Source organism: Pieris brassicae, chromosome Z (assembly GCF_905147105.1).
Source record: "Pieris brassicae chromosome Z, ilPieBrab1.1, whole genome shotgun sequence".
Classification (NCBI taxonomy): Eukaryota; Metazoa; Arthropoda; class Insecta; order Lepidoptera; family Pieridae; genus Pieris; species Pieris brassicae.
In genome coordinates, this window is record NC_059680.1 from 9,428,406 (window position 1) to 9,442,606 (window position 14,201).

The 14,201-nt window shown below is 37.5% G+C and overlaps 1 protein-coding gene across 5 annotated transcripts in view; it reads left to right on the plus strand.

Moving 5' to 3' along the window:
* The window catches only part of LOC123718958 (titin), a 91,787-nt gene that overhangs the window by 13,854 nt on the left and 63,732 nt on the right, over nt 1–14,201 (plus strand). For all 5 annotated transcript variants that reach the window (XM_045675975.1, XM_045675976.1, XM_045675979.1 and 2 more), the window contains exons 11-21: nt 74–325; nt 421–2,924; nt 3,032–3,226; nt 3,333–4,740; nt 4,834–5,121; nt 5,423–5,654; nt 5,817–5,988; nt 6,258–6,444; nt 6,730–7,060; nt 7,143–8,466; nt 8,665–8,794. In XM_045675975.1, the coding sequence (XP_045531931.1) occupies nt 74–325; nt 421–2,924; nt 3,032–3,226; nt 3,333–4,740; nt 4,834–5,121; nt 5,423–5,654; nt 5,817–5,988; nt 6,258–6,444; nt 6,730–7,060; nt 7,143–8,466; nt 8,665–8,794 (7,023 nt within the window). The remainder of the gene's footprint in view (nt 1–73; nt 326–420; nt 2,925–3,031; nt 3,227–3,332; nt 4,741–4,833; nt 5,122–5,422; nt 5,655–5,816; nt 5,989–6,257; nt 6,445–6,729; nt 7,061–7,142; nt 8,467–8,664; nt 8,795–14,201) is intronic.

Sequence of the window (14,201 nt, forward strand, 5' to 3'; positions counted from 1 at the left end):
GACCATCAGACGCATTCATTTTAAGCAGCTAGTATGTATGTATTATATAGTTTAAAGCTTTTTATTTTTATAGCTAAAGCCGCTATCCAATTGGAAACCCAACATCCAGAGGGTATGAAAAAGATCCAAAAGTTGGAACAACCCCAACCCAAAAAAGGCGAGGAACCTGATAGAGAATTTGAAAAACCAATATTCACGCAAGTTCTAACGGGACCTTCAGAATTGTGGGAAGGCCAACATGCTCATTATGAAGCCAGAGTTGTACCCGTTGGCGATCCAAGTTTACGTTTCGAATGGTATATTAATGGAGTCGAACTTAAGATGGGTAAATATATTTAATATTCTCTTAATTGACATCACACTATGGTTTTAAACTATTCTATGTGTTTTTCGATTAAATTCCTCAAATACGTCTTTCAGGTTCGAGATTCCGTACTACTCACGATTTCGGTTTTGTCACATTGGACATCAATTCAGTTGTATCTAATGATGCCGGCTTATACATGTGCAAGGCTATTAACAAGGCTGGCAGTACAGTATCGTCAACTTCACTTAAAGTGAAGACAAAATCTACTATTATTGACCAGGCCATGCGACCTGAATCATGGGAGAAGATCCAACTTAAGGAAGCATCTATGAACCAAGTCCCCGAGAGATTTGTAGACTTGGGAGTACAACAAGCACCTATATTCACCACACACTTACAAAGCTATGATAAGCTCGTTGAAGGACAACATTTGCATCTTGAAGCCCAAGTGGAGCCACGTACAGACCCTCATTTGAGAATTGAATGGTTTAAAAATGGAGTTTCTTTAACCACAGGTTCCAGAATTAAGAGTACTTTCGACTTTGGCTTAGTGACGTTGTCTATAAATAGTTTAAGACACGACGATTCTGGTATCTATACCTGTAAAGCCGTGAATCAAATGGGAGAAGCTGTTTCTACAGCATCAATAAAGATTGAAGATCGTCATTGGTTAATGGGTGACACTCTACACCCTGAATCTTTAGACCGTATTGGCGCCTTAGAACAACCGAAACAAACTAAACCAGATTCTCCTGAACCTGTCTATGAAACTCCTGTTTTTATTACTCATTTGAACAATATTCTCTGTAAAGAAGGAGACAACATTCACTTCGAATGTAATGTGGAACCATCGCGCGATCCAACTCTTAAAATTGAATGGTTCTTTAACAACAAGCCTTTGCCATCGGGTACAAGATACAAGAGTACACATGACTTCAGTTATGTATCGCTTGACATAATGCATACGTACGAGGAGGATTCAGGAATATACACATGTAAAGCCACAAACAATAAAGGATCTGCTACAACATCAGGCACCTTAAGATGTACTGGTGATAAACAAATATATCTTGATACTCAACATCCTCAAGGCAAGGCTGGTTTAGAAGCCGTGGAACAAGCAGAAGAAGCTAGATTAGCTAAATCAAGACGATCATCTGTACCTGACACTGAATATCCGAAACCAGAATGGATTGTTCCGATTGTGGCTGAATGTCAACTTGTAGAAGGTCAACCACTTCACTTGGAAGGACAAGTTGAGCCAAAGGATGACCCGGCCCTTAAGATAGAGTGGTACTTTAATGGCAAAGTGTTAGAACATGGTTCGAGGTTTAAGCTTGCTAGCGATTTCGGCTTTGTTACTTTAGATGTGACTGATGTATATGAAAGAGACAGCGGCATCTATACTTGTAAAGCATACAACAAGAGAGGTGAAGCTTTCACTTCTTCGACTATTTACTGCAGTAGCAAGGATAACCTCATTGAACGTACTCAACATCCCAAAGGCAAAGAAGGTTTGGAGAAGATTCAAAACCTTGAAGACTCTCTCAGAAAGGAGCCCTCGCAGAAGCCTGATGACGATACAGGTCGACCACCTGAATTTACTACGGTATTCCAAGATATTTTTGATATTAGTGAAGGACAGATTGCCCACTATGAAGCATCTCTCATACCGACCGGTGATCAAACTATGGTCATTGAGTGGTTCTATAACGGAAAGACCATTGAAGCTAGTCACCGTATTCGCACCGTATATGCCTTTGGTATGGTTGTTTTAGAGATCCTTGGAACAAAGACCACTGATTCTGGTATTTATTCATGCCGTGCCACCAACAAGTGGGGTCAAGCTGAAATAAGCGTAAAACTTGAATGTGTTGACAAAAGTAAAGGGCAAAAACCAAAGTTTACGACCCACATACAAAATATTGAAGGTCTTAAAGATGGTCAATCAGCTCACTTTGAATGCACAGTTGTGCCGGTAGATGACCCTGATATGAAGATTGAATGGTATCATAACGGACAACCTTTGCGACACTCTAACAGAATTAAAACTATTTCTGACTTCGGTTTTGTAGTGATGGATATAGCTTACACCCAAAACCATGACACAGGAGAATATGTTTGTCGGGCATATAACAAATACGGTGAAGATTTCACCAAAGCGACGATAAATTGTTATGGAAGAAGTGGAGTTTTCTCAGACAGTTTACAGCCAGATTCCTTAGCTAAAATCCGAGAGTTAGAAAGTTTACAAGGTTTACAACATCAAGCACCAGCACCGGCTTCTGCAGTACCTCCTAAATTTACAACTCAAATAGAAGATGTCACGAAATTAGTGGAGGGGCAAAGTGCTCACTTTGAAGCGAGACTGATACCAGTGGATGACCCCGATCTGAAAGTTGAATGGTACTATAACGGAAAGAAATTACCACATGGACACCGATACAGGACTTTCCATGACTTCGGTATTGTCATATTGGATATACTCTATTGTTATGAAGAAAACTCTGGTGAATACGAATGCGTTGCGACCAACAAATTGGGCCGCGACTCAACAAAGGCTACATTGAAGTGTACATCGAAGGAAAATTTGATCTTGGACTCGCAACTACCGCGGGTATGCATTTTTATAATTTTAATACAAAAATAAAATAAAACAAACAAATATACTTTTTTTTCTATTTTAGAAATATAAAGTATTTATAATTTTTGTACTAATTTTAGGGCATGGAGGGTGGATTAGAAAAGTTACAGACCCTAGAAGATTCAATGATACGAAGAAAGGATGTCGATGTTACAGAAACGAAGGGCAAGGCGCCAGTATTTACCGTTCCATTATCTAACATCGATAACCTAAGAGAAGGTGAAAACGCTCACTTTGAAGCTCGTCTCACACCAACTGATGACCCCAAACTAAAGGTACATACAATTTATCTAATCTATACTATTGTTTGACTTGTATTAGAATTTGCTATCTTGTGTTTATTAATCATAAACAGTATTTAATATTCTAAATTTATTTTAGATTGAATGGTACTGGAATGGAAAATCTTTGAAAGCTGGTTCGAGGTTTAGAACTTTCTGCGACTTTGGTTTTGTTATTCTTGAAATATCACCTACATATCCAGAAGACTCTGGAGAATATATGTGCAGAGCCTACAATAACTACGGTGAAGCTGTCACCACTGCCACAATGAAAGTACAAGGCAAGAGGAATATTATATTGGAATCCCAACTTCCTAAAGGTATGGAAGGTACTATTGATAAGATTGCAGCTTTGGAAGGCTACACCGGGACTGCTGATAACCTAAGCCCCGAAGTTGAAAGCGGTAACCCACCCGAATTCGTAACAACGCCATCTGATGTTATTTTAACTGAGAATTCTTCGGCTCATTTCGAGTGCCGCCTAATTCCCGTCAATGATTCCAGTATGAGAGTGGAATGGTTCCATAACGGTAAACCACTTCTTACTGGATCCAGAGTAAAGACTATCAACGATTTCGGCTTCGTGATCTTGGAAATTGGTGGTGTGTACCAACGTGATGCTGGTCTATATACTTGCAAAGCTACGAACCGTCACGGTGAGGCAACGGTTTCTTGTAAACTACAAGTTAAAGGTAGACAAGGCATTATATTAGAACCTCAATTGCCGTCGCACTTCAAATCGGGTACAGAAAGTATCCAAAAACTGGAAGAAACACTTCATAAACGAGAGGAAATTCCAATTGAAGATGAGCAACCAAACCCACCGAAGTTTATCGTGGAAATTAAGGACAACCTCGATGTAGCCGAAGGTGGACCAATTCACTTTGACTGTCGCGTAGAACCAGTTGGCGACCCCACAATGAGAATCGATTGGTTCCACAATGGCAGGCCTTTTGCAACAGGCTCCCGTGTCCACATGCTAAATGATTTTGGATTTATAGCTCTAGACATTGATTACATCTACGCTAGAGATTCAGGAGAATATACATGTCGTGCAACTAATAAATGGGGTTCAGCCACCACTACCGCTAAAATCACATGCAGCACCAAGCGAGATATCATTTTCGAATCTCAGTTACCGCAAGGAATGAGCGGAGAGAAGATTAAGGAACTGGAAAAAGGTCGCATAAGTGACGGACCCAAAGAAGAACCTGTCATCAATAGTCCACCAAAATTCGTGACCCAGATAAAATCACACACAATCGAAGAATCTGAGTCTATAAGGTTCGAATGCCGCGTAGAACCCAAAGAGGACCCTAGGCTACGTATCGAGTGGTATAGAAACGGTAAACTATTGCCATCTGGACACCGTTTCCGCACAGTGTATGACATGGGCTTTGTGTCATTGGATATTCTATATGTATACTCCGAAGATTCTGGAGAATATGTTTGCCGCGCTGTTAACGATTTCGGAGAAGACTTCACTAAAGCAACAGTGTCTTGCAAACGTAAGTTATATGCGTTGCCAATCTTAAATTGTTCTTCAAGAATAATGTGCATTTTCAACGTTACATTTTTCATTGTATATTATTTTCTTATAGGCCTACCTGATATCATTCTACAAAATCAAGTTCCCAGAGGCATGAAGAAGACCGAGGCTTTAACTCAAATGGAGGCTACTATTAAAAAATACACTTCTGAAGTGTTCTTAACTGAGGAAGATCTATATGACGTTGATAAAAAGCAACCACCTCGGTTTGTTACACAAATCCAAAGTCAAACAAATCTAGTAGAAATGGAAATGACTAAATTCGAATGTCAGCTGGCGCCAGTGGGAGATCCCAATATGAAAGTAGAATGGTTCTTCAATGGCAAACCGCTGCTTCACAGTAAGTATATTGAAATCATTAAATAAATTATCATTTATTCAAATAATAATTTTATCCACGTCTTCGCGTGTAAAACATGATGCCCTGCAAGCCTGATGGGCCTAAACAAATATTTGAATTAAATAATAAAAGCAAACTGAAATCGTATAATTTGTGCAACTTAAGTGATGTTCGTTTACGACTTAGGAGTCGTTTAGTAAACACAATTAGTTAAGAATTAAAATGTACCTTTTTGTTAGAGATTTGACTCTATCAAGATTGACATCAGCATGATTTTGACTAACTCCATTCTCATTAACAGAAAACCGTTTCACGCCGATCTACGACTTCGGCTACGTCGCTATGAATTTCGGCTGGGTGTACCCAGAGGACAGTGGCGAGTATCTATGTCGTGCGACTAACTTGTACGGAATGGACGAGACTAAGGCAGTTATCAAGACCGCAGGAAAGCCGGGAATCGTTTATGACTCACAGTTACCGAAACATATGAAGAGTATCGAGAAGATTCGTGAAATGGAGGCATCATGGCAGGCGTATGTATTTTTTACTTGTTACCGTTATATAGAAATATAGTAAAATTCCTTATTAGATTTTTTACTTATGTTCAGTGTTCAGTGTTGGTCTTAAGGACTAGCAACATCGATTACCTTTATTCGTAATAGTATAAAATACTTATTAGCTATAAACATTGTCAGGGTACCAGAAAAACCCGGTGATGAGGTTAAGGAAAGGACGGCGCCAGTATTCGTCAGCAAACCCGAACCAGTGACGGTAGAGGAAGGAGAATGGGCCAGATTCTGCTGCCGCGTAACCGGACATCCGAAACCACGTGTTATGTGGCTTATAAACGGCAACACTATTGTCAACGTAAAGTTTTTTGACTCAATGATTTCTATCTCACACATTTTCGCATAAATTTCTCTGAAAAATATAACTGAAATACTAAATATTTGTAAATCCAGATTTACAGTCAGGATTAGGAAATACTAGAGCAAGTTTTAGTTAGTAGTTAATATCTACAAATATCTCAATAATCTACTCAAGTACTAACAGGAATTAGCGTCAATTCATTTGAAATTACAAATATAATAATGTGTTTAATGGTTTTCCTTTAATTTATATTATATGTATTGCAGGGCTCTAGATATAAACTGACATATGATGGCATGTACCACTTCGATATACCAAAAACAAGGCAATACGATACGGGTAAAATTGAAGTAATTGCCAGGAGCTCCGTAGGCGAGGCTCTTGCTACGACCGAACTTAAAATAATCCCACGACACGATGATTACAGAAGCGTATTGAAGAATGCGCCAAGACGTACGTATATTACAAATACTATATACAGAGTGCCATCACAGGCTTTGCTAACTTGCTTACAATGACTTAATGAATAAGGTACGAAATTATGCTACACTAATACACGCCAACATTACGCACATGCAACGCTTAAGCACATTTCCCTCTAAGATTCCCTATACCTTTCCCTTTCGACGAACTGCTGCTACCTGCTTCTACCGGCTTAGCATCGGAACCTTTTAAAGGTATGTCTCTAAGTTGTGCTTTGTTTATGGACTGCTCTTCACTAATATTTTTAATGTACAGCTTGGTACGACGAAACAACGCAATATCAACGATCTGACACTGAATTAGAGAAAACCTTCGAGGAGAGACAAACCCTGCAGCGAAAGGGCGTCATAGATCATCGACCAGAACTGAAGCAAAAAATTGTCAAAGAACCTGATACGGAGTGGCAGCAAACAGTAAAGAAGAAGAAGAGTGAGGAGTATTACAACAAATTGCAGGAATTGGAAAATGAACAAATTGTTAAGGAAAGTCGCATGCGAGAATCTACCCATCAATACGCTGTGTCTGGTGATAAAGTTGCCAGCGCCTCAGTTGCGAGAAGCATGGCACAGAAATACGAAGATAACTTGTAAGTGAAGATTATTGATTCGTCGTAGATTGCTATTGGTCTTTATTTTGTGGTTGGTTTTAATTTATTCGTTTTATTTCAGGGAACAAACAGAAGAGATCGTGGAAAAAGAAGTAACTAAAAAGGTTCAGAAACCTAGAATACCTGATCCACTAGAATCAACAGTTCACGGTAAAGAAGTGCATGTTGCCAAGCAGAAACAAATACAAAAGGAAGTTGTGGGAGATACAGAAATAACTCGCAAGATAACATCGACAGAAACTACTGAAGTTGAACATAAGGCTCAAACTCAGGAGAGAATAGTTGAAGGACCTGTGAAGCCTTCCAATCCACCCGTATTCACAAAGAAAATGCAACCATGCCGTGTTTTTGAACATGAACAAGCAAGATTCGAAGTCGAGTTTGACGGTGATCCATTACCAACAATTAAATGGTACCGAGAAAACTTCCCAATAAAGAACTCAGCTGATTTCCAAATTCACACATTCAGTACCAAATCTATACTTATTATTAGACAAGTGTTCATTGAAGATTCAGCGGTATTTGCTGCAGTAGCCGAAAACCGAGGCGGAACTGCTAAATGCAGCGCTAACTTGGTTGTAGAGGAACGTCGACGACAGGGCAGAGGAGGAGTTATTCCTCCAAGTTTCACATTGACAGCCCAAAATGTCAACGTCACAGCTGGACAACTTGTAAGATTTGATGCTAAAGTTACTGGTACAAAACCGATCGATGTGTACTGGTTGAAAAATGGCAAGAAAGTCCAACCAGATATCAGGAACAAGATCCTTGAAGAAGATGGAACTTACACTCTTCTTATCCTCGAAGCCTTCCCTCAGGACTCCGGCAAGTACGAGTGCGTTGCCATAAATAGTTCCGGAGAGGCAAGGTGCGATGCCGAATGTGTTGTTAATACGCCAGCCACCAAAGAGAAGCCCAAGCCACAAACTAAGGCTGCGAATGCTCCACCAGAGATCATTGAACCGATGAAGGACCGCGTCGTCACCGAGGGTCAAGCTATTGAATTTAGCTGTAAGATTGTCGGCAAACCGATACCAACAGTACAATGGTATAAAGAAGACAGGTTGATTAAACCATCAAAGTACTTCCAAATGTCACGTACTGCTGACGACTACACACTTCGCATATCGGAAGCTTTCCCTGAGGACGAGGGTGATTATAAATGCGTTGCCTACAATTCAGCTGGAAGAGTTACAGTGGCTGCTAAACTGAAAGTGACACAGCCAGATCAAACTGACAATTTGCCAACATTGACACCGTTGCGTGACGTAATCGTATATGAAGGTCAACCTGCCCAATTTAAAACACAAATTACCAGCAAGGTCAAACCTACCATCCAATGGCTACGGGAAGGTGCTCTCATACCTGAAACACCTGACTTCCAGGTTGGTAATTTTTGATCATATAAAGATTGGTCTTCTTTCAGTACTGTTAATTCTAAATCTTGACACAACGGGTGAAATTGATATTAATTAACTTTTAAAACTACGATCATGTATATGAAAAGATAATCAGTTTTAGTTCCAGCTTAGGGGCACATATATAAAACAGAAGTTTGCTATATGGACGTTCACTTATTTCAGATGATCCACGAAGGAAACAACGCAGTACTACTAATCGGCAGTACCTACGAAGAGGACACAGGCATATTCACTTGCCGCGCCACTACCGTCGCCGGCCAAGTGGAGTCATCTGCTAAACTAGTCGTCAAAAGTAAGACATAGATACAGGCAGCGAGCGTCGCACTTAATCCATTAATGTAGTGTTTCTTTGTTTCTCTAATGAGATCGGGTGAAAACTACTAAGTTGACAAGCGATTTATCGTAGCGGTTCGACCAACCCGTAGTCGTAATGACACATGACGACCACTTTCACCAAGAACCATTTCATTGCCGCCGATTGTACAGACAAATCTAACAAAGTCAAAAGACTTCAACTCCGTATACGGATATTGCATCTAACAGTGTATATAGCTTTTTGTGTATTTTATGGAGGGTGACGGCAGATCTTCGGGCCAGGTGACATTAGATTCCACTCATTAAAAAATATTTGCGATTTATACTTAACACTGTTCTATGTAAATACAAATAATATCAGTGTCTAGAAAGACTTTTAAAAACTAAAAAGCATGTTCATGTCTTATCATTAGAAGATTTTATTGTTTCACTTTATGAAGTTTCTTTTGATACCTATACTTAATGGTATTCAATCTAAGTGTTCGTAGAAATATGTAATGTAAGTTGGAATAGTTAAAGGTATTTTTGTAAAGGAAAGGTTTAAGCTTGACAAATAAAACAAAGTTTACACGTAACATGTGATTAACACGACACAAGATTACTCGACAATTGTTTTGTTTTGCTTTACCGCTACGATGTCTTTTAATTTGATAGATTTTACAAAATTACTATCGAAAACACATTGCGTGGTACACCAGAAACGTATTCTTGTACTACCATGTAGTTTTCACCCAATACTCTTTAATTTAATTAAGCCTGCTAAATTTAACGATTTATTGGCCTCATTAACAGTAACAATGTTTATACAATCATTTTCATGCTTTATGTGTTCAATTGACGCGATATAATTCATCTAAATGATTTCAGAATATGTAGACAGATGTTAAAATGTACCTCAGTGTAACAGGCATTTGCTGTGGCAAAAGTTTAATAGTGCCATCAAGTCCTGGTACCTGTGCAAGCATGGATATTTGTTTTATATACTGAAATTCGACTCAGACTCATACCTAACTTTGCACGTAGGCTGCGATGTGTTGCGTCGTCACCAGTCACCTAAGCTACGACTAACTTTGTCAGTGTCGCGTCAGATATCAACACGAATTCGAAGATGTAATTAGCTCAGCGTTTGTAGGTGCCGCGGGCTCTGGGTGGGTCGTTCTCGTGAACAAAGTTACTCGTGGTTGTTTTATCAGTAAATATTACCGCTGTCAACTGCCCCGTGACAAAGAAACATAGTAGTGCGACATAGCGATGCACCGAATAAAGTTCGCACGCATCTCTTGCCTTGCCGGTTTCTATGTTTGACAAACACTGCCGTTGTTGACCTTATATTTCTGCAAGTACAAATCCAAATTGAATGAGATTTTTATAGTTTAACGTTACAGTGATCTTTAACTTAGTTTGTTTTAAGTGCACGATATTGTTTAAATTAAATTGTGTTGTATGTTTCACCTAATTGTAATAAGTTATTAGATATGGCAGTATTTTTATAACATGACAAAATTATTTAGAGCCTACCTATCCATAATAATAATATTTATAATTTATTACGTAATTTTTGTATGTTACCTTAATGTGAAATCTATTTAATAAATACTATAAAAAAATAATCATTTCGCATTTTTTACACACAGCCGTCTAGGATTAACTACTTATAATAGTAGATAGGAATACAACGTTTTTATTCATACTCGCAGTATACATTGAATTCTATATTACCAATACAATGCACTGACACTCAACGTCTCATCTGTCCATCACGGTGTCATTAGTTTTCTTGCTTTGAGTTTTTACTATATACCGTTGATGGATGGAGAGAATTCCAAAGTTGCTTAACATCATCGTATGGCACACTTCTACCTAAACCTCTTTCTATTCATGTCATCGAGATTTTAGTTAATAAACCATAGTTTTTTTTGCTACTGTTGTAACTAAACAGTTAATTAACTTCTAATGTTTGATTTAGTTATAGTACACTATTCTAGTAGTTAAGTAGTTTGAAACAGTATTCAGTAGCAATATTTAAGACTTAATTACAGTAGTATATTTAATATATACAAATGTGTTCTTTCTGATTAAAAAAATCCAAGTTTAACTCTCGATAGTTCACAATATATACGAACAATTAACACAAGACCTTTTCGGTCTTTATACCATGGAGACTTCTAATTTTCTGACTTGTCTTCGTCAAATGAGGAATGTAAGTATGTGGGTAAGTAAAAAAAATATATATAATAGGTTATTATACAATAATATATATTACGTAATATAATAAAAATACTATATTATTTTAAATTTATTTACAAATTTATTTATTTACAACATACCGTATACATAAAATACTTAAATTCGTTGTTTTAATATAATCTATTTTATTTTATGTAAATCTTACGATTTTTTGAAACGCTAAAGATAGGATTCTATTTGTTTGTTGTTATATCCAATGATTTAATAGATATACAAATTATTATTTTAATATTTAACATGCTATTACGTCATTGTAGTTAAATCGCTAATAATTAGATATATCTATAGATAGAAAATAATTATTATTTTATTCATTCAAGTGTTCTTCGTAGGCTCTTTATGTGTGAGGTACCTTTCTAGTACCGTGATAAATTTTTATATACATATAAATATGTCAAATCATTATGAACGATTGAACTAGTGCCGATCAGTGAAACAAATTTTAATGACGTCAAATAAATATTGGGTTTATTACCCAAGAATAATTGATACCGACAATGTTTTAAGGTGTTTAAAATAACTGCGTATAATGCTAATTGAGAAACTTTCCTACTCAGGGATAAATTTACCAATAATATTGTTGATGGTTCATGTAAATACCAACACGAATTCGAAGATGTAATTAGCTCAGCGTTTGTAGGTGCCGCGGGCTCTGGGTGGGTCGTTCTCGTGAACAAAGTTACTCGTGGTTGTTTGCTGCCCCGTGACAAAGAAACATAGTGAAAAGAAAGAAACACATTTATTAGAATTAATAACTCGACGTTTCACATACTTATCTTATTATATTAGTCGTATATATAAATTCAGGTTTAGCTTACAGAAGTATTATATAAAATTAACACGAACAAAATATAAAATCGCAAAGCTAAAGTAATGTTTGTATTAAATACTTTGGCGCATTGCCACATACTGTAAATTGGAAGTTTGAGACAGAAATGCTAGTGAAGAATTGCTCAAGACAAACTTTATACACCAACGGCCATTAGTGTTAGTCACTACAAATTATACAGAAAATCGTGCTAGATAAAATAGCGTACCTAATAAACTAAGGGGGCGGAAATAACGCAAGAATTATAAATAAATATACGGCAGAAGCCTTGAACAATTTCGAAAGATTACTGGTTTTAGTCCATTAAGAATGTAGCTCTGGGAGATTATGCAATAATGGTGGTTCGATTTTCCTTTAGTAGCAGTCGGATATAGGGGTGTTTAACAGGGAAGAGGGGGGAGTATTGTATCACGAGCCGGTGTTAAAGCAAGCACAGACAGCTTTCATTATAATTAATAACCAGGACCTTAGTAGTACTATATCTGGTATAGGTCAGTAAACTTCACAAAATGAAGTTTAAAAATACCACGAAATTGGCTCGTTTGTTAATGCCCTCCTGTTAAAACTTTAAAATGCAATGACTATTGATATCATCGCCGTACTGAGCATTATAAGTCCATAAAAGTAGGAAAAGGAAGCCAATATCCATTAAGGGCAGTAGCCCCACTGGATGACGATGTAGTTAACGTTAACACTCTATTGTTCTATTCATATATGGGGAAATAATGATTTTGTATCTTTGACGTGTTTTTATCGCTTGATAGCCATCCTTGCTGCTTGAAAAATTTGACTCGCAAAGTCCTTTACGCATTAAGATTTTACGAAAACGCGCACCATTATAATCGTTACATATAAACTTATACGTCTAAGTAGAATAGTACTAAAGCCGAGTCTAAAAGAGAGTGTATAAGCATGCAATTCTCAAGTACAAGATCGTAGGGCCTCTCTTCGGCTATGACCACATTTTTCTTTCTATGAGTGCTATATATATTTTCTTATTCGGGGAAGGAATGAACATTATTTAGAGAGGCTTGTCATCCGGGGCCACTTGTAGGGGAAAACGATCTCTAAAGCATTAGACCGATTTAATTAGTGCAACTAATGGATCCAGTCCTCAACACTGTCGAGATGCAGACTGTGAGAGTGAGAGAGACAAAAGTGGAGGTCTATAGTAATACGAGCAGCGGGTCACAGTGGATCAGAGACTGACTATGACCAGAAGAAGATTTGATGAAAAACTTGTCAGAACACGTATTTACATAATAAAACTCAACAACGATTCAGGCAAGAAAGCTGATGACTTTCGATGTATAAAAATGATTGGTAAAACTGACACAAACAAAATTAATTCATACAAAATTTAACATCCATAACAGGTGAGCTGGAAAGGCAACATAGAATTGTGTTTTTTAAAGAATTTCATTTGATATAACGATTGTACTGGTCACACAAATATTCGATGCCATTATTATAGTGCGTTTTGTCTTTAGCCTCAAAATAGGAAAATAGGCGATTATCTCTTTATCAGCGCAAAAGTTCTGTCCAGCGAGTATTAGTGTAAAAAGTAGGTAGGGGCCCAATCATTCCAAAAAATTATTACGATTGATTAGCTTTAAATACAATTCGTTGTTGATTTTTATTGAGCGAGTTCGCGCTCCCACGTTAAACAGAACTTTCGCATATCTAAATATTCGTCTAGGATAACACTTTTCTTTGCTCTCTAAAGAGTCTAAGGTCTCAGCTATGTGAATTGTAAACTTTCGTCTTACGTTTCGTCGAGAACCTCTTTGGGGTGTCCACTGCGTGCATCGTCCTCGGTGCTCAATTCGAATTATTAAATTTAACAAACCACCCCTCAACGGTTGATTTCCTGGTTCATAGTCTGAATAAAGTTTATCCAGCTAAGCCTTGGCTTCAATAGTTTTTTTCCGCCAAAACGCAATGCTTATTAACACACCAAATTATTTTTTATCTATTTGTGTAAACAAACATAATTTCCTTTACTCCATTTACTCTCACAAACTAATAGTACGATGGTTGTGAAATTTATACTCGTGTCTAGGTGGGCTAACTAAAAACATAATTATTTAAAAAATATTCCCGCCATCTATGTGTGAACCTACCAACTGTTCAGCCCACCGATTACACAATATGCTTTTCGGTAGTTCGTATTGTTACGAGCTAGGGGATCGGATAGAAAATGCCGTGCATTTATTCAAGGGTTTATTTCTTGATAAATCAATGAGGAATTTATGGGCACAAATTAATCGCAGAGATGCACTAATAACACACTTTAACACACTTCACA